General features: G+C 63.6%; 4 protein-coding genes across 11 annotated transcripts in view; all 4 read right to left on the minus strand.

The window, feature by feature from the left end:
• Positions 1-38: 38 nt before the first annotated feature.
• OGG1 (8-oxoguanine DNA glycosylase) lies at positions 39-1848 on the minus strand. The gene is made up of 7 exons (XM_063347746.1): positions 1601-1848; positions 1250-1494; positions 994-1173; positions 730-908; positions 517-658; positions 377-426; positions 39-289 (listed from the first exon to the last, which is right to left on the minus strand). Exons 1-7 carry the CDS (start codon positions 1708-1710, stop codon positions 185-187), a joined length of 1011 nt encoding a protein of 336 aa, XP_063203816.1. The 5' UTR covers positions 1711-1848; the 3' UTR covers positions 39-184.
• A 149-nt stretch (positions 1849-1997) lies between these two features.
• Positions 1998-15044, minus strand: BRPF1 (bromodomain and PHD finger containing 1). Of its 4 annotated transcripts, none has more exons than XM_063347735.1 (14): positions 14896-15044; positions 14153-14755; positions 12004-12963; positions 9414-9570; positions 8197-8328; positions 7723-7851; positions 6430-6742; positions 5522-5833; positions 3993-4280; positions 3738-3885; positions 3057-3193; positions 2845-2963; positions 2573-2727; positions 1998-2492 (listed from the first exon to the last, which is right to left on the minus strand). In XM_063347735.1, exons 2-14 carry the CDS (start codon positions 14746-14748, stop codon positions 2288-2290), a joined length of 3651 nt encoding a protein of 1216 aa, XP_063203805.1. In that variant the 5' UTR covers positions 14749-14755; positions 14896-15044; the 3' UTR covers positions 1998-2287. The 4 variants fall into 4 exon arrangements, with proteins under 4 accessions (XP_063203805.1, XP_063203808.1, XP_063203804.1 ...); XM_063347738.1 differs by having other exon boundaries at positions 1998-2471; positions 14896-15041; XM_063347734.1 differs by having other exon boundaries at positions 5522-5836; positions 14896-15041.
• Positions 15045-15325: 281 nt separating this feature from the next.
• Positions 15326-22532, minus strand: CPNE9 (copine family member 9). 4 transcript variants are annotated; one of them, XM_063347742.1, is made up of 20 exons: positions 22123-22514; positions 20555-20595; positions 20420-20466; positions 20043-20146; positions 19791-19830; positions 19137-19213; positions 18874-18937; positions 18655-18758; positions 18470-18574; positions 18062-18103; positions 17877-17952; positions 17750-17803; positions 17574-17635; positions 17253-17299; positions 16992-17173; positions 16670-16797; positions 16449-16551; positions 16314-16371; positions 16094-16167; positions 15326-15968 (listed from the first exon to the last, which is right to left on the minus strand). In XM_063347742.1, the coding sequence occupies exons 1-20, from the start codon at positions 22197-22199 to the stop codon at positions 15816-15818; spliced, it is 1638 nt and encodes a 545-aa protein (XP_063203812.1). In that variant the 5' UTR covers positions 22200-22514; the 3' UTR covers positions 15326-15815. The 4 variants fall into 4 exon arrangements, 3 of the variants coding, with proteins under 3 accessions (XP_063203812.1, XP_063203811.1, XP_063203813.1); XM_063347741.1 differs by lacking the exon at positions 22123-22514 and having other exon boundaries at positions 20555-20918; XM_063347743.1 differs by lacking the exons at positions 19791-19830; positions 20043-20146; positions 20420-20466; positions 20555-20595; positions 22123-22514 and adding an exon at positions 19617-19677.
• Positions 22533-22673: 141 nt separating this feature from the next.
• Positions 22674-23521, minus strand: part of MTMR14 (myotubularin related protein 14) — a 33195-nt gene continuing 32347 nt past the window's right edge. For both annotated transcript variants that reach the window (XM_063347739.1, XM_063347740.1), the window contains one exon: positions 22674-23047. In XM_063347739.1, the coding sequence (XP_063203809.1) occupies positions 22870-23047 (178 nt within the window). In that variant the 3' untranslated portion in view covers positions 22674-22869. The remainder of the gene's footprint in view (positions 23048-23521) is intronic.

Raw genomic sequence — 23521 nt, forward strand, 5'->3', positions numbered from 1 at the left:
AGGGGCCAGACACAGCCCTTAACCCCCCCCAGCCTCACCGCCCTGGGCAGCAGCTCGCCCCAAGAACACAGTGGGCAGGGAACAGGCAGCTGCCCGCACCCCTGCACATTCCAGGCTGGGAGCAGGTGGAGTGATCCCCACCTCAGCTGCTGACCCGGGGGGCTCTGCCCCTTCTGGGGTGTCCTTAGGGGGGACAGCGTCCGCGATTGTCCCGTCCTCGGCTCCTCCTGGCCTGGTCCCGGCTGCCAGCCAGCTCCTGGCCCTTGCGGAGGTCGGCGCAGAAGAGGACCTGGCATGGGGAGAGGTGATGGGGTGGGCACAGCCGGGATGGAGGGCAAGGGCTGAGCCCTGGGGTGCCTGGTAGAGGGATACTCACCGCCTGCGCCCATCCAGCGCGGGGGCCCCACAGCCCACGGAAGAAGTCACCTGTGGAGAGAGGGTGAGCGCCAGCGCTGAGGGGACCATCCCCATCCCCATCCCCATCTGTCCCACATCAGGGCCCAGCCCTGCCCTCACCGATCTCCTGGTGGGCCCGGGGGGTCAGGCTCCTGCCACCCAGCACCGCACCGTACCGCTGCTGCGCGATGCGCCAGACGTGGGTGTCCACTGGCACTGCCTCCGCCTTGTCCAGGGCCATCAGGCAGACGCAGTCAGCGACCTGCCACCGGGCAGCACCGTCAGCCCCCGCTGCCGGCGCTACTCCCCATCCCCCCTGGTCCCATGACCCACCTTGGTGCCCACGCCAGGCAGGGCACACAGCTCCCTCCTGGCCTCAGCGTATGGCACAGTGCGCAGCCGGCGCAGCCCCTCAGCGCCGAGCCCCTCGACAATGGCCCGTGCAGTCCCGCTGACAAACTTGGCCCGGTACCCGAAGCCCAGCGCCCGCAGCCGGGCCTCGGTGTCAGTGCCTGTCAGGGGACAGCGGGGGGATGTAGGTGGTCACAGACGAGGCCACGGCAGGGTGGAAACGGTAGCATCAGGGCAATGGTGGACCTGCGAGCGCTGAGAGGGAGGGGAAGGCATGGATGGGCCGGGCGTCAAGGCAGCAGAGGTGGCGGCCGAAGGCTTGGCAGAGGCGCTCGATCATGGCAGTGATGCGGGAGATGTGGTTGTTGGAGGTGCAGATGAAGGAGAGGAGGCACTCGACGGGGTCCTGCCGCAGCACCCGCACGCCTGCCGGCAGGATGCAGTCAGGGGACGCCAGGCGGGTGCTGTGGCCATCCCCCGTGGCCCCAGAGGGCCACCTCACCTGGGAAGTCGTTGGCCACCTTGCGGAAGAGGGGGTCGGCCGCCCCCCAGGCACGGTACAGCGCCGGCAGCCCCACATCCAGCTGGAAGTAGTCGCGCAGGATCTGGTCCGTCTCGGCCCCGTCCGGACGCCCGTCCTGCTCCTCGCCGTACACCGTGTACCACAGCCGGTCCTGCTCCTGCCTCAGCGTCCAGACGCGCTCCCCCAGCACACCCGTCCAGGCCCCGGGGCTGCTCTCCCACCACCTGCCGCACACCGGGAGGTCGGGGCCGGCCCTGACCCCGGCCGGGCCGGGCCATGGAGGGGACCGGGACACACACACACACACACACACCCCCGGGGCGGGCTCACCGGAACGTCTGCCCCGACGACAGCACCAGGTCCAGGCGCAGCTCGGCCGGCGGGCAGGGCAGGGAGCGCCAGAGGGACGGGCAGGCGGAGGGACCGTCCCGCAGTTTCATGGAGACCGCAGCCCCGCGGCGGGGTCGGGCACGGCCGCCCCCTCAGCCCCCCTCCGCCATGACACCCGGCTCCCGCACCATAGAGCTCCGCGCCGCGCAGGGCAGAGCGCCCGCCCCCTCCCCGCCGCGCGACGGCGACGCTCTGCCCCAACTTCCGCCCGCCGCCCGGAAGCGCGGCCCGGCGCCGCCCGCACGTGTCCGCAGCGGAGGGAGTTTTTTATTTTCTAAGAATCAATAGATTTTTGGTTTTGTTTGTTTGTTGTTTTTTTTTTTTTTTTTCTCCTTCCTTCAAAATAAATACAAACAACGTCCGAGCGCGGGGGCCGGCCGGCCGGGGGCTGGGCGGGCAGCGCGGGGGGTGGGGGGGGGGGGTTACCCCGGGGAGCGGGCACCGGGAGGGTGAGACCGCCGACCCCCGCCCCCCCGGCCTCCCGGTGCCCCCCATGCCCCGGTGGGTGCAGACCAGCTGCACAGGGATGGGGGGGGGGGGGCGGTTCCCCGAGCCCCGTTTGCCCTGAGATTCGGCGAGGGAGCGGCCGGCGGCGGGGTGGGGGGCGCGGGGCCGGGGGGGGCCGTCTCAGTCGCTCTCGCTGGAGTCGCTGCTCTGCTCGCCCTGCACCTTGTTGCGGTGCTGCATGGCGCGGTGGTAGGCGATCTGCACCGACTTGCGGATGTTGGACTTGCGGCCCTCCAGCATCTTCTCCTTGTCCAGGTCTTGGTTCACCCCCAGAGGCACCAGCTTCGTCCGGGGTAACCACTGCCTGCGGGGAGAGGGGGGCCACCTCGTTTGAGGGTTACAATCGTCTCCGGACAACCTCCCCTCCCCTTCCCTGCCGCGAAGCCCCCAGCGCCCCGACCTTACCAAGTGCGCTTGTTGTCAAAGAAAAGGACAAGGTAGAGGTGCTCGCGTGCTTCCTGAGTCATCTGCTCCCCCAGCTTCAGCACCTCCAAGGGGGGCACTGGGATGGGGACGCCGTGGTGGAACATGCCTTCTCGTGGCATCTTGGGGTCGATGATCTGCCGGAGGAGCAGGAGAGGGAGTTGAGAGGGGAAGGGGGACCCCGAGTGCCACTCTGCGGGAGGGGGATGTGGGTTTCGGAAGTCCTGTCAGAGCACGTGGCCAGTGGTACTCACCAGCGCCGGGTAGGAGGGGTACCCCCGGCACTTGGCCCACACCAGGTCCAAGGCATCCAGGGAGGAATCCTCATCCTCGGAGAGCCACCCTGTGCCGCGCCCCATGCCTTTGCGCACCACTGTGGCGGAGGAGAGGGGAGAGGGGAGTCAGCTGTGGCCCCCCCAGGTGACAGTGCCAGCCAGGCTCACGGCTGCACAGCCCGGGTACTTACTGCCATGCCCCACGCTGCGCCCTGTGCCCACGGAGTAGGACTCGTTCTCTGTCCCCGACGTGTCCTCACTGCTGTCCTCCGGGAAGTTCACTCGGGAGAAGGAGGGCTTCCCTCTGCCCTGCTTGGAAGGCGTTGTGCTGCGGAGGGAGAAAGCAGAGCTGTCAGTAGGAACCACGTTAAGCTTCCTGAAACCATTTTCAAGAAGACCAGCCTGGCGGGACACCAGGGCTCGTGGGCTCCAACTGGCCTTGGCACTGGGAAGCACTCAGCAGAGGTACCAGGAAGAAAGGTGGGATGGTGCTTCTGCTGGGGCACCGGCTGGACCCTCACCCAGTTTCAGCTGGGAGGACACAGAAGAAGTCGTGCACTGCTCCAAATCAGAGCTGCAGGGAGGAACCTGCTGGAGCTGGCTGCTGGAAAAGGCCACAGCAGCCGCTGTGCCAGAAGGCAATTCCCCGGTTGATGCTTCCTACTATCCCTTCCCTGCACACTCACACCTTTAGGTTTTACATTAAGCGAAGGCACAAACCCCACAGCTTTCTAGGGTTTAGCTAACAGTAGCCAGGCTGCAGGAGGGTGAATGAGATGGGTACTGTCAAACATGCTCCTTGCCCAGAAGAGAGCCACCCACTGCCACCCCGGGCAGCACCAGCGCCATCAGAGCTGGGCCAGGTACAGTACCTGGTACGGTCCGAGGCGGCGCTGCTGCTGCTGCTGCTGCTGGACTCCGAGTCGGAGCTGCTCCGGGGAAGATTGCAGTCGTTGCGGTACACCAGGAAGCTCTTCTTCACTGGCTGGTTCCCGCTGCTGAAACCGTTGGCTGGCAGGTCTGCAAAACACCCCACCAGAAGAGCGTTACAACCACAGGGGACCCCACCACGTGCTCCTGGCAGGGCCGTGGCTGCCCGGCTGCGCAGGGGGAGCTGCCGCACCCACCCATGGGAGCGTCTTCGGTGGACTTATCGCTGTCACTGTCCGAGCTGGAGCTGGGGCGTGGGCTTCGCCCTCGCTTCCTCTGCCGCTGGGAGGACCCCATTATCGGGAGCTGGGGGGGCCCGATGGGGCTGTTCCCGTGCCCAGGAGTGATCTGGCTGTCTCGATTCTTTGGGGGGCGTCCTGGACGTTTTGGAGGGCCTGCAGTTTTAGGGTTCTTCTTGGAGAAGAGCACTGAGGTCCTCCTGCCAACTTCATGTGCTGGGGTGGAAGAAGAATTGGGACCCAGACCTGGAAGAGAGAGGATGCATCAGCTGCAGCCCATGGGACCTGGGAGCAGTGGCAGCAAGGATTCATTTCTTGGAAACGTTATCTCGGAAGATGCTCCATCCTGAGCTTTGCCATGCCTGCGCCCTCAGGGTCAAACTATCCAGTCTGCTCACAGTAACAGCTAGACGGGGACATCAAAGAACACTCCACCACCCAGGGATGCCCTCCTTTCCCCCAGGCAGCAACTTCACAGAAGCAGAAGTCAAAAATAGGAAGCAAGCAGGAATAAACCTTTCCCATGACACGCAGCAGCTGAGAAGCTCCACTGCACCCTTGAAAGACAAAGGCCCTGAAATGCTCCCTGCTTACAGAAGAGCCTGCTTTTCCCAGTGCTTAGTGGGGCAGGACTGGGATGCAGAGGTGGCAAACCCCCAGTGACACCTGTCAGATCTGCCTGGAGCTTTGGCTGTGCTCCCCACGGAGCCCAGCGCAGCATCTCTGTTCAGGAGAGCAGGGAGCTGGCAGCTGGCCCACGTTCAGCTCCCAGCCCCAGGAGGGCGTCTGGAGCTCGGCAGTCAGTACCGCTGCAACTGCCTCCTGTGCTCCCACACAGGAAGGGATGCTGAAGGCAGCCTGCTCCGTAATGCCCCTAGAGCAACTGAGCAGCGTGGCAGAGCTGGCAGGACACAATCCATCTCACGCCCCACATCACACAGCTGGGACTCTCAGTCTCAGTCTCTGGAGTGACATCCAGTTCCTCAGCCGCGTGGGAGGTGAGCTCACCGGGTGAGCGCTGGCCACACCTGCGAACACCAGCAACCTGCTGACCCTCCCCCGAGGCAAATGCACATCAGGCTGTGGCTGTTCCTGATGCAGGAGGTGGCCTCCTTTGGCTGCCAAACCCCCCTGCTTGGCAAGCACAGCTCACTACAAACTGCCCAGCAGAGTACTGTCCTCAGGCGGTCACGCCAGGAGGGAGCCCGGGGAGGCACGGACAGTGTACTCCACACCCACCCCTACAGGAAGCACTACGGGAAATGAGGGACCCCTGCAGGAGAATAGGAGATAGGGGACTGTCCCCCGAGAGGCCACCTGCCCTGCTCCTAAGGAGGAGTGAAGAGCGAGGCTGTGTGGGGAGCTGCCCATGCGGCCCTCCTGCCTCAGCAGGCAGCTGGCAGGGCGGCCTCTCCCCCAGCCAAGCCTATCCAGAGGCAGTTCTCCACCGCTCCCCAAAACTGGAAGTATTGTGAAGGGACCAGTACCTTTGCCAGTTTCCTGACTGCTGCTCTCTTCTGCAGCGCTGTCTGTCTGCAGGTCCTTCTCGCAGGGGTTGTGCGACTGCAGGACTCCCCTGGCAGAGGAGCTGTGCCGCTCCAGCCCATCTCGGCCCAGGTCCCGTGGGTGAGCGAGTTTCCGCCGTAGGACTGTGATCTCCTTCTTGATCATCTTGGCCCGGCGGGACCGTCCTATGCTCTGTTTGCCAGCGTTGACCTCATCCAGCCGCTCTAGCAGGATCTTCAGCTGCTCCTCCAAGGGCAGGTGCTTCTGATTCTCCGAGAGCAGGAGCCGCACATCTTCTGGGGGAGCAAAGAGGAACAGATGGATGAAAGAAATCAGGAACTTTTTGAAGCTCCTCAATGTGAAAGGGCATGGGGCAATCCAGGGTCCCCGCAGGAGGGAAGTAGCTGAAATGGTACCAAACACCTGTGAATATGGCAAGTTACCCTAAAAGACCTGGAGAAGGAGCCCTGTGGGAAGCAAGCCAGTTGGGTGTGCTGGGGAAGGCAGGCTGATCAGCAGCTTGGAGAATACCAGGGGTTCCCATCAGCTGGGGCAAGAAGACAGCGGGAAAAAGAAAGGGGGTTGTAACAGGAAAAACCCTTGACACTGGCCAGGGAGGCCACGTCCCAGGCAGCCCCCTGCTCTGACCAAGGGGATGAGGGACTGGCAGGACATGCAGACAAGCCGCTGCCTATAACCAACCTAATGGGGCTGATGGGTACCTGGCAAGCAAAGCCCCCACCTCTCCAGGGAATGGCCAGACACAGATCGGGTGTCCGACTGAACCTCCTGTGGGAGGCAGCTCCAACAGACCCCCAGGTGTCCCGACTCTGCCCAGGTTTTACCTCCGAGTAGCCCTTGTACCCCGGGACAGGGGATGAGTACCCACCGTCCTCGATGTCTTGGACCTGAGCTTCTTCCACCGTTACGCAATGGGGGAAGTGCATGCCTGTCTCAAAGTCAATGCCCATCTTCTCCGCCTGCCGGCGAGCCTGCCGGAGGACAGCGCCTCCCTGCTCCCGCAGACGGATGGCTGCCCGGTAGAAGATTGTGTCTTTGGCATTGTATTTCAAACAGTTGTTGATAATAAGGTTGAAATCCTCCTCAAAGTCGTCGAAATTCAGATAGCGATAGGCTTCCAGGTTTTGCTTCATTGTCTGAAAATCCATCGGCTTCTTGATGTGATCCAGGTAGTCTGGGACCTGAATGAGGAAAAAGCCAGAGCTAAGAGCCCGGGAGCCATCAGTTAGCATTACCTGCTCCAAGAAAACAGTCGTTAAGAGGAATCAGGTATCGCTCCCTGTGTTCTGCCCAAATGCACATCGGGGAATGCCGTCTGCTTTTGCAGCTTGAGGAACAGTAACGCCTCCGGACTAGGGAGCCCATGTGCTGTACTCAACATGTTAGAGCAGATACGCACTCTGAAGCGTTTTTAAGGCTCCAGCGCACATGTCAGCATCCTGTCCTCTCCTCCTGTCTGCAGGCAGCTGGGATCCAGAACACTATATGGCATTCCCCGGGGGAGGAAGCTGCAAACGCAGACCCTGGGGGTGAGGGTAAGTGCGGACAGGTAAAACAGAACCGTCCAGGTGGCAGCAATGGCTGCAGGAGGGACTGTGCAGTCTTCCTCTCCAAACTGCTGAAACACTTCTGTGCTGACCTGCTGCCAGAGCTGTGCAGAGTCAGCACAGCCTTTTCCCACCTCCCCAGGTGGGGACTCATAATGGTCTCAGGAATCATTTCCCTTGCCCCCAGCAGTGACAGTCTCGGATCAAACCCACTTCCGTGCTGCGCTCAGTCTGTCACCTAGCAGAGGCTTTCATGAGAGGACAGGTAAGAGGGTGCCGCCTGCCAAGGGCTGGCATTCTGCCTTTCCCAGCAGGAATCCCCAACCGCTCACAGACACTGGGGAGTCACCAGCAACATGCGCAGAGGAAGGGCTGAGTGCTGTGCTCCCGGCTGGCACCAGCTCAGCTGTTCTGTATTCAGCTCACCCAGGAGGGGCATCACTGCACACCCACCTTGGGTGAGTGGTGCTGGGATGCGCGAGCCAGCACCAGGCTGCCCAGGGGAGCTTCTGGACCAGGGAGCGCCCTGGGCAGCCCTTGGCATGAGCAAGGGACAAGTTTGAGTCAAGTAGAAATCTGGGGGAGGGGGTTCTTACTTCGTAGATTTCTGTTACCTCAGACAGAGGGACCGGCTCGCTGAAGATGTTGCCCGTGTCTTTCTCCTGCAGCTGCTCGAGCGTCTTGCGGAGGAGGATGAGGAAGGGGGTCAGCTGCATTTCCAGTGCCACCTGCTGCACTTTGATCTGAAACAGAGGAACAGAGCAGGGCTGAGCCCCCTGTCCAGCAGCCAGGCAGCGGGGACAGACCCCATGGAGCAGCAGTGCAGTCCTGCGGGACAGTGACACCTCTCTTTGCGCAAGGGGCAGGGACTGCACCTCACCCCCATCTCTGGGGAGCGGAGGTGTCGCATCAGCTCCAGCACCTGCGCGTCCCACCTCAGCCTTGCAGAGCAGCCACCTTTGCTCAGAGCCGCTGGGGCAGGGCGCAGCACGGCCGAGGGGACCCCGGCACATGCCCTACAGCACTCTAGAGAGCCCATGCTCATGCCCACCCCAGCAGCTCCCCACGGAGGGGCAAACGATCGTTACCGTCTCTCTCTTGAGCTTCTCCCGCTTGCGTATCAGCTCCACCAGCAAGCGTGCACGCTCTAGGTCATGGCGGAGGCGCTGCCATGACTTCAGCTGCTCCTTCAGGGCCCAGTTCTTATCCTCAGTGTCTCTCTGCAGGAACATCAGAGACCATGAGCTGACAGGAGATGTGTTCCCATCTACACCTTCCTGACCGTGTGCTGGGGCTCTTCCCCGGTGCAAAGGTCCCAGTTCCCTTGTTATAACCTAGGCGGGTGACTCAGAAACAGTCCCACCTCTGGCCAGAGCTGAATACCTGCTCCTTAGTCACCAGGAGGTGGACATCCTAAGCCTCTGGAAATACTCTTTCTAACATGACCACCTGCCTGCAGTTGCCCAAGAGCACAGATCAACAACACCAGGGTCTGTGCTACTGCTCAGAGCTCTGGCAAAGGGCAACAGGGCAAAAAGGGAACACGGCTCTGATTGCTTTCACTTTTGGAGCACCAAAAGAAGCTGACTTTTATTCTGCCGTAGCCAAAGATGAGCAGAAGCAGTCTCAACTCTTCTCCAGCAAATTAAAATGAGAGGGGGAAAAGGCATGAGAAACCTCTGACTGGTCACAGTCTTTATTTAAAGGGCTCAGAAAGAAAGATTTAGAGATCAGACAGGGAGCCAAAAGAAAAATCTTCCTCTCTGGCACCAGAGACTTCACATCTGTGAAGTACTGACTAAGGGCTGAGGCAGACAGTGGGCTGGAAGCATCACCCACAGGGAGCGCTCCTGGAGCGGTTTCAGAAACTGGAAGCAAAGTCTTGGTTCCTTCCAGACTGTTTCTGGAGATCTCCGTCCACCTCTCTCTGCACTTGCTGACACAGCAGCCTCAGACTAGAGACATTTCTGACAAGTCTGCCATTGCCACCGGCTAAACGCAGGCATGAGGAAGAAGCTAACTTCTGCGTGGCAGTGTGAGACGGCAGGATTCCCTTCCTGTGGCAGGCTGCCAAGAGCGTCGCCACCTGGTAAATCTCTGAACACCAAGAGCGGCGGAGAAGGTGAAGCAGCAAAAGCAGCTGGGGCTGCCCTTTCCTCACCCAGGAGCTTGTACCCCTGGCCCCCCTTCTGTGCCTGCAGGCACCGCATGCAGCAAAGGCTTTGAGCCCACAGCTCCGAAGGCGCAGGAAGCACACACGTGCACACCCGGGATGCCCTGCAGCACCCCAACAAGCAGCCCTTACCTGGTCGCAGTTTCTTTGTGACTGCAAGTGTGTCTGAAGGCGGCGGAGCAGAGGGACACCATTGCGGGACTGTCTCTTCAGAGTCCAGTAGCTGTGCAGCCTCTGCATGAACTGGCTCTTCCTCTGGATGGTTAAACGGTTTGTGATCTTACTGAGCCTGAAGAAGGGAGACAAACCACAGACCCCATCAATAATGTGAGCCTCGCTGCTGCAGGGGAAGCCCTGGCTGGGGGGACGTAGCAGCAAGGCCACCTGAGAGCAGCTGAGCAGCTCCTCGGGTGGAGAACACCCTTCCCCGTGACAAGAATTTCTGTAAGACCAAGTCACACAGGGCAGCAGCACCCCTGAGACAGCTGCAACAGAGGACGCCTGGAACCATCCAGCCTGGCCTCTCCAAAACAGACTTTTCCCTTCTACCTTCTGCCAAATTTCAGGCAAAATCCTGGGGGAGGCTGTGCCAGGATAGGGTACAACACAGCTGCATCAGGGGTTAGACCTTTAACAGCTCCCACAGTCCCCAAGACTGCGAGCACTTGGCACTGCTATCCTAAACCCATTATTTACCCGTCTGAGGGCCACCCATGGTGACAAAGGCCCTGGCCAAACACTACCAGACAAACCTCGAGCCCCAAGGAGCCCCTAACTCAACCAAACCTGTCAAAGCTTGATGAGAGAACGGGAGGCATGAGCACAACAGAGCTCCTACATGAGCTAATGAAGGACTACCCGAAACAGCCCAAAACACCACAGAAGGCATTCTCCTACTCTCTACAACATCAGGAAGCCTGGAGGGGCCGGGACAGGCTCATTCAGCAAGGCCAGAAAGAGATGCCCTGCTAGCAGTGAGCCAAAGGGACAAACCCCCAGCATCTCCAGGTTTCACAGGGACAGCTCTTCGCAGGGGATGACCCGACCTGCATCAGCCTCAGCTGAAGAGGCTGGAGAGAGCAGCCTCGTGTGCCATCAGCAGCCAAGCAGAGCTCCCACAGGAAGACATTTGGCATTCTGGCAACAGCCCTTGAAGAATAATTAATCCCAACAGGAAGGCCTGGGGAGAGGTTAACAGCTTCTAGCTCAGTGTGGGTTTCACTGCAAGCACAACGATAGCAGCAAGAGCCTACAAACTGCCTGCCAACGCGTCTGCACATGAGAAAAGAGGCTCCAGCTACAGAGCAAGCCCCGAGTGAGCAATAACATAAGGTTGGGACACAAACAGACTGTGGCAAAAAGCCAGTAACCGTGTAGCAGAGACCTGCCTCCACAAGTCACCATAATGCTGCCCAGAGAGCAAAACCCACGGCTTCTGCGTGGTCCCCTCCGACCGCACAGGAGCCTCGATGGTCTCAAGGGTCTGCAGGGAAGTAGCAGTCCCACGTCCCTGCACCGTCACAGCCATGTTTGACAGCAGGGACAGTGCTGGGGCCTCACAGGGTTACACTCCCGGCACAGCTCCTGCTGCGGGTAGGAGGAGAGCTCAGCAGCTCAGGCGTGGTGGCTGACAACCACAAAGGCAAAACGCAGGTTGGGCACGAAAGCATTTGACCATGCAATGCCTGCTGCGGGGCGACGGCAAGATCCAAAACCATCCTAAGGTGCTTCTATGTGCTTTTACATGCTGCCGAGGGCACCCAGAGTTATAAACCACACTGACAAATTTTGGCAAGGCTGTTAAATGCTCATGTTTTGGGACTTACACACCAGCCCAATGATCAGACCAAAGAAAGACACATAGTGATTAGACCTGTAACCAACAAGTGTTTGCACCTTCCCGTAAGCCCTCAGAATTGGGACAACCCCTGGTGAGGCCTCGAGTATCTTCCTGACAGCCTCTACGCTACCCTCGTGCTGTGAAGCCAACCTCATGACAGTCATGTCCCTTGGCAGGCAGAAGTCCTGGTCCTCTCCAGCCATCCCTTTCAGGCAGCTGTGCAGAGGCTTCCTGTGCATCGCTGCTGCCTGGCCCGGCTCCGACAGGCAGCACCGAGGCAGAGCTGCTGCCTGCGACTAGCACAAAACACTGGGGAAGCCCAGCAAGGGGTAAGCGGTTGCTGGGATGGATGATCTGTGCTCAGCAGGGCACAGGGATCCCGATACGAGACCTCTCTGCTCCAGAGTCAAAACAACCCCCGGGGTTAGCCCATTTCCCAGGCTTGAATCGCTCCCCACACCTCCCTATTTTTCCCAGCACAGCCCCAGGAGAAAAAAAACCTCAGCAGAAAGGAGAGCAGCCCTCCTCCCCCCTCCCCAGTTTACTCTGGCGCCTGAGGTCAGCACAACAGGAAAGGAGCACTGGGAACCCCCAGCTGCTTCCTGACGCGTCCAGCCAAGTTCGTTCTCTGCCGTTAAACTAACAGCAGCTATTTCCTGCCCCGCTGAGAGCCCAGACACCTTTGCGGGGCAGTGCATCGCCCTGCCTCTCTGCAGGACTCCCAGAGGAAACCACCAACAGCCCTCTGCGAGAACAAAGCGAGAAGTACCTGTGCGAAAAGCTAAGGAGAGGAACAAGATAACACCTGCACGGAAAGCGGGACACAAGGCATAGAGAAAGGGAGAAGTTTCTCCACAGCCGAGTGAGGGTGGCGGGCCTTACCTGTGCGGGGGGATGCAGGGCACAGAAACCACGGGTGCCGCGGCTCGTTTCTCTGCTAGGATCTTCCGTGCCTTCTTCATCTTGATCCTAGACTTGGCCTTTGCTTTTTTCACTTTCTCGGAGCTCCAGCCCTTCCCTTCCTCCTCCTCCTCCTCATCCTCCTCTTCCCCCTCACTGTGGGAAAGAGCGGGAAGCCTGCGCACGGAGCCCGGCGGCGTGTGGATGTCACAGTAGGCAGTTTTGCGCACGCTAAAGGAGGTACCGTTGGCCCCCGTCTCCCGGACGGGCTCCATCTTCATGTATAGCCCTGCCTGCTGGGCGCAGGTGACGTGGAAGGCAGTGTAGCAGTTGGCTTTGTGACACTGGATGCAAGCCCCAGAGCCGCGCTGCTTGCAAATGTAACAGGTCAGCTTCCAGCGGGCGGGCGGGATGTGCTCGATGCTGTCGATGGGCTCCAGGAAGACGGTGTTGGCAAAGCACACCTCCGGGATCCAGAGGGCACAGACCACGTGTGCCCAGCGCCCATCGTCCGTCTGCTTGAAGGCCCCCCCCTTGTTCGGGCAGAGGGCACAGTCCACGGCTCGCGAAGGTGACTGCAGGCACCGTCTGCAGAGCCACTGTCCCTCCGGGATGTAGGGCACCCCGTAGCACTCCTGATGCACAGCCAGGTTGCACATGTCGCAGAAGAGGATGACGTTGCTGTTCTGGCACTCCCCATCGTTGCAGATGCAACAGACGGCATCCTCGTCCACCAAGGCATTTGGATCCCCCTTGTTGTGGCTCTCGAAGTAGGACTCCTTCTCCAGCCGGTCCATCAGGTACTCAAAGATCTCCTGGGGGATGGGGCTCACACCTTCGGTCTTCCGCCGCTCATTCATGATGTCCAGCCAGATGTAATCTTCCTCGTCCATGTCGTACTCCACCTCCTCATCCAGCTCCTCTGCTGACTTCTCGATGTACCTGGAAGGACAGCGCAGGAGGGTGAGGGCACAGCCAGCGGGGGCTTGGAGCTCCTGAACTCTAACTCCCACAGGCCAAGGCTGAGGGAACATTTAAATGCTGCACCCAAGCTCTAAGTCAAATTAAAAAAAAAAGCAGGTACAAGGCAGGAACATGCAGGAGCGGGAGGTGCTGCTACACCCTGAGCAGCGCAGTGGTGCAACAGCGCATCGGGCACAACACAGACAAAATAACACTCATCTAACAGGCAAGACCTTGGAGACTCATCAGCGCAAGATGGGAGCATGCGTGAGCCACCAAGCAGGTGCCAGATGCTCTGGAGACAGCGGCCTCATGCCCAAGACTCAACAGTAACTGGCCATGGAGGCACCAAGTTTCATTAATGATGGCGAGTGCGGCTGCGCCCTCTTCTCTTTCACTCCCAGTTGTGGGCGAGGGGATGTTATTTAGAGAGGAAAGACCTGGAACCCCGAGGCTACTGCTCCAGCGACTGACAACAACCACCCCCCACCATCGCAGCAAGCGACATCGCAGACACCTCAGGGGGACACTTCTTTTGCAACACACCCCAACACAAAATAACATCATTATCCCATCCCTGGAATGCGGTGCCAGTTTCTCAGGGCATGTGGCAACTAGGACAGCAGGAGTGACCACACAAGCCTTACTTTGGTTCAGTATTAACTCCCTGCTTGAGGTATTACTTTGGGCCACTGCACTTGCCAAATCACACATGGGAAAACCGTAGGACAACCAAGACACATTAAGCCCGCAAATAGTTACATCTTTATGGGTATACCTTGGTGCTGGGGGGGCTCTAGAGCTATCCCAGCACACCTCTGAAGAGCAATGGGGAAGGCAGGACGCATTCGTTTTTTGTTATAACTGTACCTGCCGTCCCAGCAAGGAATGAGTGAGGCGATCTAACTGCCAGCAATGACCTAAGCAGTGACAGGCGCTCTGAAAGCGCAAGGACCCCTCAAAACTGGGGCCCAACGCCAGACAGAGCTCCGAGAGCCTGCAGCCACGGGATGGCCAGATCCGCAGGACCCAGGAGAGGCAGTTGGAGGCCATTTCCAGGAGCCACGGACAAGCCGCCTGCACAGAGCAGGGCCAATTCCGCCTCCAGACCCAGGGCATGAGCTAGAGCCGCCTGGGAGCTTCCTCGCGCCGCGGCCACGGACAATACCTGTAATACGAGGTGGGGCGAGGTGGGGCATCGGGGGTGTCCTGCTCCAGCTCCCGGTACACCACCTCGGGCAGCTTGGGAGTGGTGCCGGCTGAGGCGTTGTGGTGATGGTGGTTGGAGTCCTTGCGCTTCTCCTTGTTCTTGTGCTTGCCAGATTTAGGCGGGACGCTCTGGGTCTCCGTGTTCTCCTTATTGCTGCCGTTCTCGGGCACCTCCTCGGGCACCTCCTCGTCCTCGGACACCACGTCGAGGTTATCGAAGATGCTGATGCGATGGACGCGGCCGTGCAGGTCGACCTCCACCATCCGCTGGGCCTGGGCATAGGTCATCACCTCTCGGCCCGGCGACTGGGAGGTCTCGGAGGGGCTGGGCGACTGCTTGTTGGCGGCGCGGGCCTGCCGCCCCTTCTTCTTGTGCTTGCGCAGGGGGGTGTGCTGGGGCGGGGGGGGGTTGTCGTGGTCATAGTGGTAGAGGTGGTACTCGATCCCGCTGTAGCTCTTGTAGATCTTGCGGCAGGTGCCCACCGGGCACTCGTAGGGGGGTTTGGTGGCCCGCAGGTTGTGGCAGAAGGTCTTCACGTCGAAGTCTACGCCCATGGCGGGGCTGAGGGGGTGGCCGAGGTTGGGGGGGGGGTAAGGCCAGGCCAGGCCGGACCCCCCGCCCCGCCGCCCCCTCCCCAGGCCCCGGCGGCGGCCTCCCGCCCTCCCTTCCCTCCCTCCTTCCCTCCCTCCGGCCGCGCTCACCGGCCCCGGGGCTGCGCTCAACGGGCGGGCGCGGGAGGCGGCTCCATGGGCGGCGGCGGCGGCGGGCCCGGGCCGGGCCGCAACAATGGAGGCTGCGGCGGCGCCTGGCGCGGGGCGGCCGCTGGGTAAAAGCGCCGCGCCGCCCTTAGCAACCGCACTTTCGGCACGGCCGGGGCGGGCGGGGAGGGGGAGCGGGGCGAGGGGGGGAAATGATGGCGGGGGGGGGACGGCGGAGGGCGGCGGAAGAAGCGGGGAGGCCCCGGGAAGGGCCGGCGGGGGCCGGGCCGCGCCGCTCCGGTTGAGGCGAATCTGCCGCCGCGAATCACAGTCCCCGCCCGGCAGCCCCGCCCCGCTGCGCCCCCCCCACCGGAGGTGTCCCCGTGTCCCCCCCCGGCCCCATCACGGCAGCAGACCCGGTCGGAGCAGTTTATTTACAGTCGGTAACGCGGTACAGAGCCCGCCTGCCCTCCCTCCCCGGCACCCCCCGGCTGCGTGGGGCAGGCTGTGGGGCAGCAGAGCGGGGCACAGGGAGGAGCGGGGGTGAAGGCCCCTGCCCCAAGGCGATGGCGGGGCTGGGACCCCCGGCATGCACCCAGCCCCGGGGGGCAGCCCCCTCCAGGCTGGCGGGGGTGGGGGGACGCACCATGGCCGCCCCACAGCCCGTGCGCCGGCACCGTCCCTGCCCGTGCTGCCGCAGGACGGTACGGTCCGAGCCAGCCCCGCTGTGCCACGCAGGAGGACATGGCAGCTGGGGACGTCCAGCCCCAAGGTCTCGCTGCCAGGAGGGTCCCAGCCACAGCCACCGGCTGTGGCAGGTGATGCCCACCCTTGGTGGGGCCACATCTCCACAGCCCAGCCCCGCTGACAGAGAGTAACGTGTGTCCTCGCCCCACTGGCCGTCCCCAGGACCCCTGGAGGAGCTACTGGGGGTCTGCTTGGCGAGGCTTGATGTCACGGGTCTTCATGTAGGAGAGCAGCTGCTCGGGGATCTCGGCCAGCACGTCCTTGGCCAGGCGGGCCATGCTCAGCACCTGGTTTCCCGAGTCATCCACGTAATCCCGAAACGGCACAAACTTCCCAAGGGAAAGAAATTTGCAGCCCGGTTGGAAACAACCCTGCGGCTGCCGGCGGGGGGGCGGTCAGCGAAGGGCTGAGCATCGCTTGCCCATGGTAGGACCAGGCTCAATGCCGGCGTTACCTGCACGATGTCCCTCTCGGCGTAGCGTCCCCGGGAGGACAACCGCACCTCATCACCATCCAGCTCCTCCATGGCTGTGGGGTGACAGCTGGTGTCACCAAGCCTCGGTGGGGTGGCCACCGGGGATGGAAACACCGTCCCTTCCTCCGGGACACCATGTCCCAGAGGAAGGGAGGGTGTTTCTGTCCCCCTTCCCTGGTGTCCCCAAGCCCCAACTCACCCTCAAACTCAGCTGGACCCACTCCCACGATGATGATGGACATGGGCAAGGCGGAAGCCTGTGGAGCAGAGGGAGGGTGGCAGCCAGGACAGCACCCAGTGTGGGGTGAACTCACGGCAACGAGGGTGCACTCACGGTGACGATGGCCTCCTTGGTCTGCAGCATGTCGGAGATGACGCCGTCGGTGATGATGAGGAGGACGTGGTACTGTGAGCCGTCGGTCACCTGTGCGGCCGTCCTATGGGGACAAGGGCCGGGGTCCCTCCAGCAGCCCCACTGGTGTGGGGCAGCCGGCTTCACTGTGGGACTGGTGGCATTTGGGGATGGCAAAGGGGACAGAGTCCTCTGGTGCTCACCCGGCCACCTGGTTGATGACGGGGGCGAAGTTGGTGGGACCGTAGAGCTGGACGGTGCGCAGGCTCTGGAGGTAGGACTCGAGCACACCCTCAATGCCGGCACAGCTGGGGTTGTCCACATTGTTGTTCTGGGGGACAGGGACAGGCATTTGAATGGGGACCACAGCTCCCAGTGTCCCCCCCCTCAGCTGTGGGATGCCGAGGCAGGATGCGGCCAGGGTCCTCCCCTGCCCCACCGAGCTGCTGTGGGCACCCCACGGCCAGCCCTGCCCCACAGCCGGGAGATTTGGGTCTGCCCTCAGCCCTGCCCCCCGGGGCGCACCAGGGGGAACTGGTGGGAGATCTTGCCGTCGGGCGGGAGTTTGGCGCCGAAGCCGTAGGCAGGGAAGAGCTTGTCGCTGTCGTAGTCCTGGATGATCTCCCCCACCGCCTTCAGCGCCAGGGCGTAGGCGCTCAGCTGGTAGGGGCTCGCGTAGTGCAGCGAGGTGGGCTGCGACGGCATCCCTGCGGCACAGCGCCCGTCGGCACCTGCCCCACGGCTGGGCCGATGCAGCCCCCCCGCCCCGGCACCGTCTGCACTCACCGTTGGAGGCCGTGAAGTCGATGGCCACGGTGAAATTCAGCTGCGTCCTTGGGGGGAGAGCGAGGGAGGCTGCCGGCCCCATGGCGCGGGGATGCCGTCTTCCAGCCCCACGGCATGGTATGTCCCCTCCCCATTGCCTGGACCCCCGCTTCCCCAGCAACCACCCCACAGCCCGGGGCCACCGTCCTGCCCCCCTTCCCCAGCCCCACCGCCCCCTCGTCACCCCCAGGCTGCACCTGCACCGTCACCGCCGTCCTCGCCCCAAGACCCTCGTCTGTGGGGGGGTCTCGGGGAGCCGGGGGCACCCAGCCCCCTACTCACCCGCCCCGAATGTAGTCAACGAAAGTGAACTCAGACTCGACGGAGAAGGAGAGCAGTGTCACCTGCGGGCACAGGGGGGTCAGACCCAGGCCCCCCCCTCCTTGGTGGGAACCGCGAGGGGGTCAGACCCGGCCCCCCGCAAGCAGGAGCTCCAGGAGCCCCCCAGCCCCACTCACGGTGCCGGAGTTCACGTATTTCTTCTTCTTGCATTTCTTCCTGGGGTTCAGCACCTGCGGGCGCAGGGGTGGGTTGGCCCCGGCGCGGGGTGTCCCCTGGCCCCCCCGCTCCGGCCCCCCGCCCTACCTCGTACACTGTGAACTGGCTCTGTGCTCGGGAGAGCTCCCGGTAGCTGGTGGCAAACTCCCCGATGAAGTCATGGCTGCGGGAGGAGCGTGGGGTTGGCGCGGCCAGGCGCCCCGGTGAGGGACACCCTGGGAAGCGGTGGTGGCACCCCCATGTCCCCTGCCACCCCATGGGCATGGCCTCACCTCCCGTCCCGGTCCCAGTCGTACACGTCTATCTTCACTGTCCTGAAAGCGAAGGCGGGCAGAGGGTGAGCCGCCAGCCTGGCTGGCACAGGCCCCCCCCCCCCAGCCCCTCTAGTTTGGGGACACCCAGCCCCGCAGCGCCCCGGCAGCGAGCACCCTGCCTGCCAGCCGCCAGCATCTCTGCCGGGAGGGAAGTGGGAAATTTGGGTCACGGCGGGGGCCCTGGAAAGGAGGGGGATGTCTTTATGTAATTTGGGTTGCAAAAGAGAAAAAAAAAAACCAAAACAATAAGGACTCAATTCTGAGCTGTCTGCCGCTGCGGGGCCAAACCTGTGAAGGAGGCGCTCTGGCCCCATGGCCACCCGTGTCGCCATCCCCACTGCGCTACCCTGGTCCCTGTCCCCGTACCGGTCATAGTCGCCGTTGCAGAGGGCGCGCACGGGGATGGTGAAGGGCTGCCACACCGGGTTGAGCGTGTTCTTCACCACCTCCGTCTTATGGCAGATGGTGAAGCTGCGGGGACAGGGCAGGGTCGGGGCGCGCCGTACGGTGACACCGGCACCCTGCCCACCCCACCGGGTCCCCGCGCTCACGTGCCGTCCTCGTTGCTGCGGTAGAAGACAAGGAAGGGGTCGGATTTTCCAAAGAAGTCCTTCTTGTCCAGCTTGTTGGCACACAGCTGCATGGTGACGATGTCCTGCGGATGGGGACTGTCACTGCCAGCCACCTCCTTGCCCCGGGCCCCAGCAGCCGTCCTTGCCAGGGGGGACATGCAACCCCCGCTGAGCTGCCACCAGGACACAGGCACTCACCCGGCAGTTGCTGAGCTCCTCGGCCAGCAGCAGGATGGTCCCGCACCGCTTCCCTGGAACCCCCCTGGGGGCAGAGGTGCCAGATCAGCTTGGGGACATGGAAGATGGGACAGGGGCAGGAGATGGGGTCGGGTTTGGGGCTTGCGCCCCACGGTTGGTGCTTGCCCCCATCAGGGGACATGCAGGGACAGAGTCCCGTGGGGTGGGTGACTGGGGACATGATGCAGGACCCCCCCCTTGCCCTGCCACGGGGCGTGACTCACGTGAGGGGTCTCTCCAGGCGTCCCCGCTGGGACCCGATCACCTCCCCCAGTGCCACAAACGCCTGCCCCAGGAAGTCCTGTGCCCCAAGCACAGCGCCATGAGACCCCAGGGGCTCCTGCCACAGCCCCCCCCCACCCACCCACCCCTCGCCCTCCCAATGCATGGGACCCGCCGCTGCCCTGCCCTGGGGCCACAACAAGTACCCTGGAGACAACCTGTGCCCCAAGAGCCCCCCACCCAGGACCCATCCTGCACCCCCAGGACCACCCCATGTGCCCACTCTATATGCTCTGGACCCACCCTTTGCCACCTGGGACATCCCACAGCCCTGGACCCTCCTTGTGCCCCCCCCTTGTGCACCCCATGTGCCCTGATCCCATCCTGCACCCCTCCGGCCACCCCACACCCATCCTGCACCCCAAAAGCCACCCCCGTGGTGTATCCTGGCCCCACAGGGTTGGTGCATGGTGGGCACCTACCTTCTGCCAGTCCCCATGGGGCACAGAGAGATGGAGAGCAGGTTAGAGCCCCCTGACGCCGGTGGCACCTGTCCCCCCTGACAGCACCCACACAGAGCACAGCCTCGGGGTGCCCCACTACGGTGTCACACCGGGGTGTCACCGCGCATCCCCCCCAGCACAGGCTGCGCTCACCTGCTTTAAAATGGAGCAGCTCTTGGAGTCCACGTTGTAGCTGGTGGTGGGAGAGCAGAGACCTGAGCCGGTGCCCGCGGGGGTGCCCTGGCATGCAGCCCCACTTTCCCCACCCATCTGTGCTTTTTGCCTCTGTATCCTTATTTATTATCACTATTTATTATCCTTATTTATTATCATTATTTATTATTGACTCGGTGCTTAGTTCCACCCCGAGCCGGGGCTGAGCCCTTCCCCGGCCACCCCACTCACACGTCGAAGCGGAGGTTTTGCTTCTCTTCAAAGTAGTAGTCGAGGACGAACTTGCGGACGAAGTCAGGGTTCAGGGTGTTGTCAATCACCTCCGTGCGCCCAAACTGCAGAGAGAGGGGTGAGGGCAGCCCCCTCCCCGGGACCCCTCCCCATCGCAGCTGCCCCGGCGCTAATCCCGGCAGGGGGATTAGCGGTGCTGGCGGGGCCAGATCATTAGCGTGGACGCGAAGGGATCATTAGCGTGGATGTGGGTGGCCATATGGGCCTGTTTAACTCAGCCAGGGATTAGCCAGGAGCGGGGGCAACTGTGGGTGGCAGCACCCCCGGCACAGGGCTGGGAATGTCCCCAGGGACCCAGCAAGAGGAGCCGTGCTCACCTCCTTCCACTCGCTGCTCCCCGAGCCCTGCACAAAGAGGACCACCACTGCGGAGAGAGGAGCAGAGCTGGGCTGTCGTGCCATGCCGTGCCATGTCGTGCCGTGCCATGCCCCCTGCCCGGTCCCGCCACCCACCTGGGTCAGACTTGGAGAAGGTGTCCATGTCCAGCAGGTTCCTGGGGGGATAGATCCAGGCATCAGCCACCCTGTGTGCCACCCACCCGGCCCTGTGGTGGGTCCCCGTGCTCTCCCCCCTGACCGTGGGACAGCACCATGCCAGAAAGCCACTCCGGCACCCTGGGCCGATGTGCTGGCTCCCACCGCGGGGTTCAGTGGGACAGCGGGGCGAGCGAGGAGCAGCGTCTCCAGCGCTGACGATGATTGAACATGACAGGGAACCCATTTAGAGGATGAAACCTTCCCCCGTGCTGCCGGCGCCGGCTGAGTGCCCGCCGCACCCCGGCAGCGGGAGCGCGGCTAATGGCGGGGCACAGAAGTGAGAATAAAGGAGACCAGCTCTGCGCCCCCGATGCAGCTGCCGGCAGAGCGATTGATCGTCGTCCTCTGCACGGTGTGACACCGGAAAGTGCCGGGGGCTGCGACCGGCTCTGCTGGGATCCTTCCTGCACCCCTGGGGGTGGCTGCACAGGGTGGGCTGGGGTATGGCCAGGGGCTGCAGGGCTCAGCCAGCTCCCCTGGTCCCAGCACACAGGGGAGAGACCCCAGCACTCCCCCAGCACCCCTGGATGGGGCTGAGCTCTAGGGGAGCTGCGAAGACGAAGACTGCCCCTGCCCTGGCCCATCTCCAGGACCAAACCCTGGCCCCCGCCCGCAGTTGCAAGGCCCCACGGCCCTGCTGCCCGCTGCCCAGAGGGGCTGGCAGGGAGGGCAGGGGCTCAGCTTCAGGGAGGGGGCACGGCAGCCCCTGGCCCAGACTGGAGTTTGCAGGGCTTGGGGACACGCCAGAGCTGCCCAGCCAGGCAGGGGTCTTCGAGGGGGCTGACCATAGGCATTCCCTGACACCCCCCCAGCATGGGGGATGCTGCTGCCCGGGAGGCCGCTGCTGCTGGTCCCTGCGGGCAGGACCCCCGGGCTGTGGGCAGCGAGGGCAGCGGTGCCTCTGCCGGGCTATATTTAGTCACCGACAGGCTGGCTTGGCAGCCACCGCTCGCCCCTCGGACCCCGCCGGGAGCCAGGGGCACCGAGCAGCGCCTCTCCTGCAGCCCCTGTCCCGCGAGGGGCCACAAGGCTGACCCACTCCCGGTCCTGCTGCCTCCCTACGGGGCTCACGGAGCCGGGCAGAGCCGGGCAGCCCGCCCGCAGCCCACAGCGGCACCCCGCGCCCCGCCAGCATCACCCCGAGCGGGGCCGTCCTGCGCCCCAGCCCCGGGTGAGGGCAGCGGGTCCCTCCGAGCAGCCGCGCCCGGTGCCAGCGTCCCCCGGGACCCCGCGGAGGGGACGGGACCTCTCCCCGCGGGAGGCAGCCGGGCAGTGGGGCGTTGGGAACACGCCGCGGCACCGAGCGGTGCCCCAGGAGCGAGGAGGACCCGCAGCCCACCCTCCTCACCGGGACCGGGGACTGACCGGCGGGGCAGCAGCTGCTGCGGGACACCTGCACCCCGCGGCGCACCCCCGCGCGTTCCGCACCCGCCCGTGTCCGGGCGCCGGTCCCCGCCCGCTCCCCCGCCCCTCTCCCGGCTCACCGGCAGGACACGGTGAGCTCCACCTTGGTTCCCGGCACGCTGCCGGCCGCCGGCTCCAGCGCTCCCGGAGACGCCATCCCCGCCCGGGCGCCGCCGCTGCTCCGCGCCGCCTCCTCCCGCGCCGCCGAGGCGGGCGCGCCCGGGGGCGGGCACGGCACGGGCACGGGCACGGCGGCCCCGGCCCCGCCGGCAGCGCCGCTCCGGGCACCGCGGGGCTCGGCACCGGGGACCGGCACGTGCTCAGTCCCGGCTCGGCTCACCCCCACCGGGACCTCCCGCCCGGGGGTGCGGGCTCAGCTCCGCTCCCCAGCCCAGCCCAGCCCGCTGCGGCGGATGCTTAGCCCCGACTCCCGCCCCGCCGGGGGCTCCCTCTCGGCTCCCGGTCCCGGCTCGATGCTATTTCGGTGCCGCCGCTCCCGGAGCGTGGGCCGGGCTATTTATAGCGAGCGTCGCCCCCGGCGGAGCGGCTCCCGCCACCCAGCTCCTCCGCGCCGCCGCCCCCCGGCCCCACTGCCCGCCTCCCCCCGCCGCAGCCCAGACAGGAGGCAGGAGAGGGCACAGCTCGGGTTGTCTTTACTGCAGAGACTCGTCGGAGCCCCCCCACGCTCCCCCAGGCCCAGGCAGGGGTGGGCGGCAGTGGACACTAGGTGCCGCAGGTGCCCGCACCGGGAAGGGGGGCGTCCCAGCCCGGCCAGGGGGACCCACAAGGTCCCGGGTTCTCCAGCTAGTGGTCCAGGAACACTGTGCTCAGAGCGTGCTGCTGCCTCTCAGTCCCACGCCTCGCACGAACTGCTCGAGGAGACCGCCGATGGCCCCCGAGGGGCTGGGGGGCACAGCCTTCAGGCCGATGGTCCGGCTGTAGCTGGCCAGGAAGGCAGAACGCACTTCTTCCAGCCGGGACTCGCGGTCGCTCGCCGACACCAGCCTAGGAGAGAGCAGGGGGAGGTCAGCAACTACAGCCACCCCTCTCCCCAGCCCAGCTCTCACTCCTGACGTGGGGCAGGAGGCTGGGGCTCTGCTCACAGCACCAGCAGGGCCACGGTGCACGGCTGGCTCCAGTGGCCAAGGCAGTACCCGCCCCAAAAGGCTCCAGCTACGGCAAGTGGTGCCACAGCCTCCTTGCCCAACCCAACCCAACCTTCTCCCATTGAGCCTCTCGCAGCCCCAGCCTCCTGCTCTCCCCTGGGTCTCTTCCTTCACCAAACCCCCCCAACTTTCTCCCATCACCACGCTGCTTACGAGGCCACGGTTCCTACAGAAAGTGCTGCTTTCGCCAAGCGGGCGCTGGCTGACGTCAGCCCCTGCGCCAGCTCCCTCCCCTCCTCACTCAGCGTTCCCAGATGGAGCCTGTCCACATGTGCTGTGCCTGGACAGTCGCTTCCAACCTATTTGCGAGCAT

Source organism: Chroicocephalus ridibundus, chromosome 10 (assembly GCF_963924245.1).
Source record: "Chroicocephalus ridibundus chromosome 10, bChrRid1.1, whole genome shotgun sequence".
Lineage (NCBI taxonomy): Eukaryota > Metazoa > Chordata > Aves > Charadriiformes > Laridae > Chroicocephalus > Chroicocephalus ridibundus.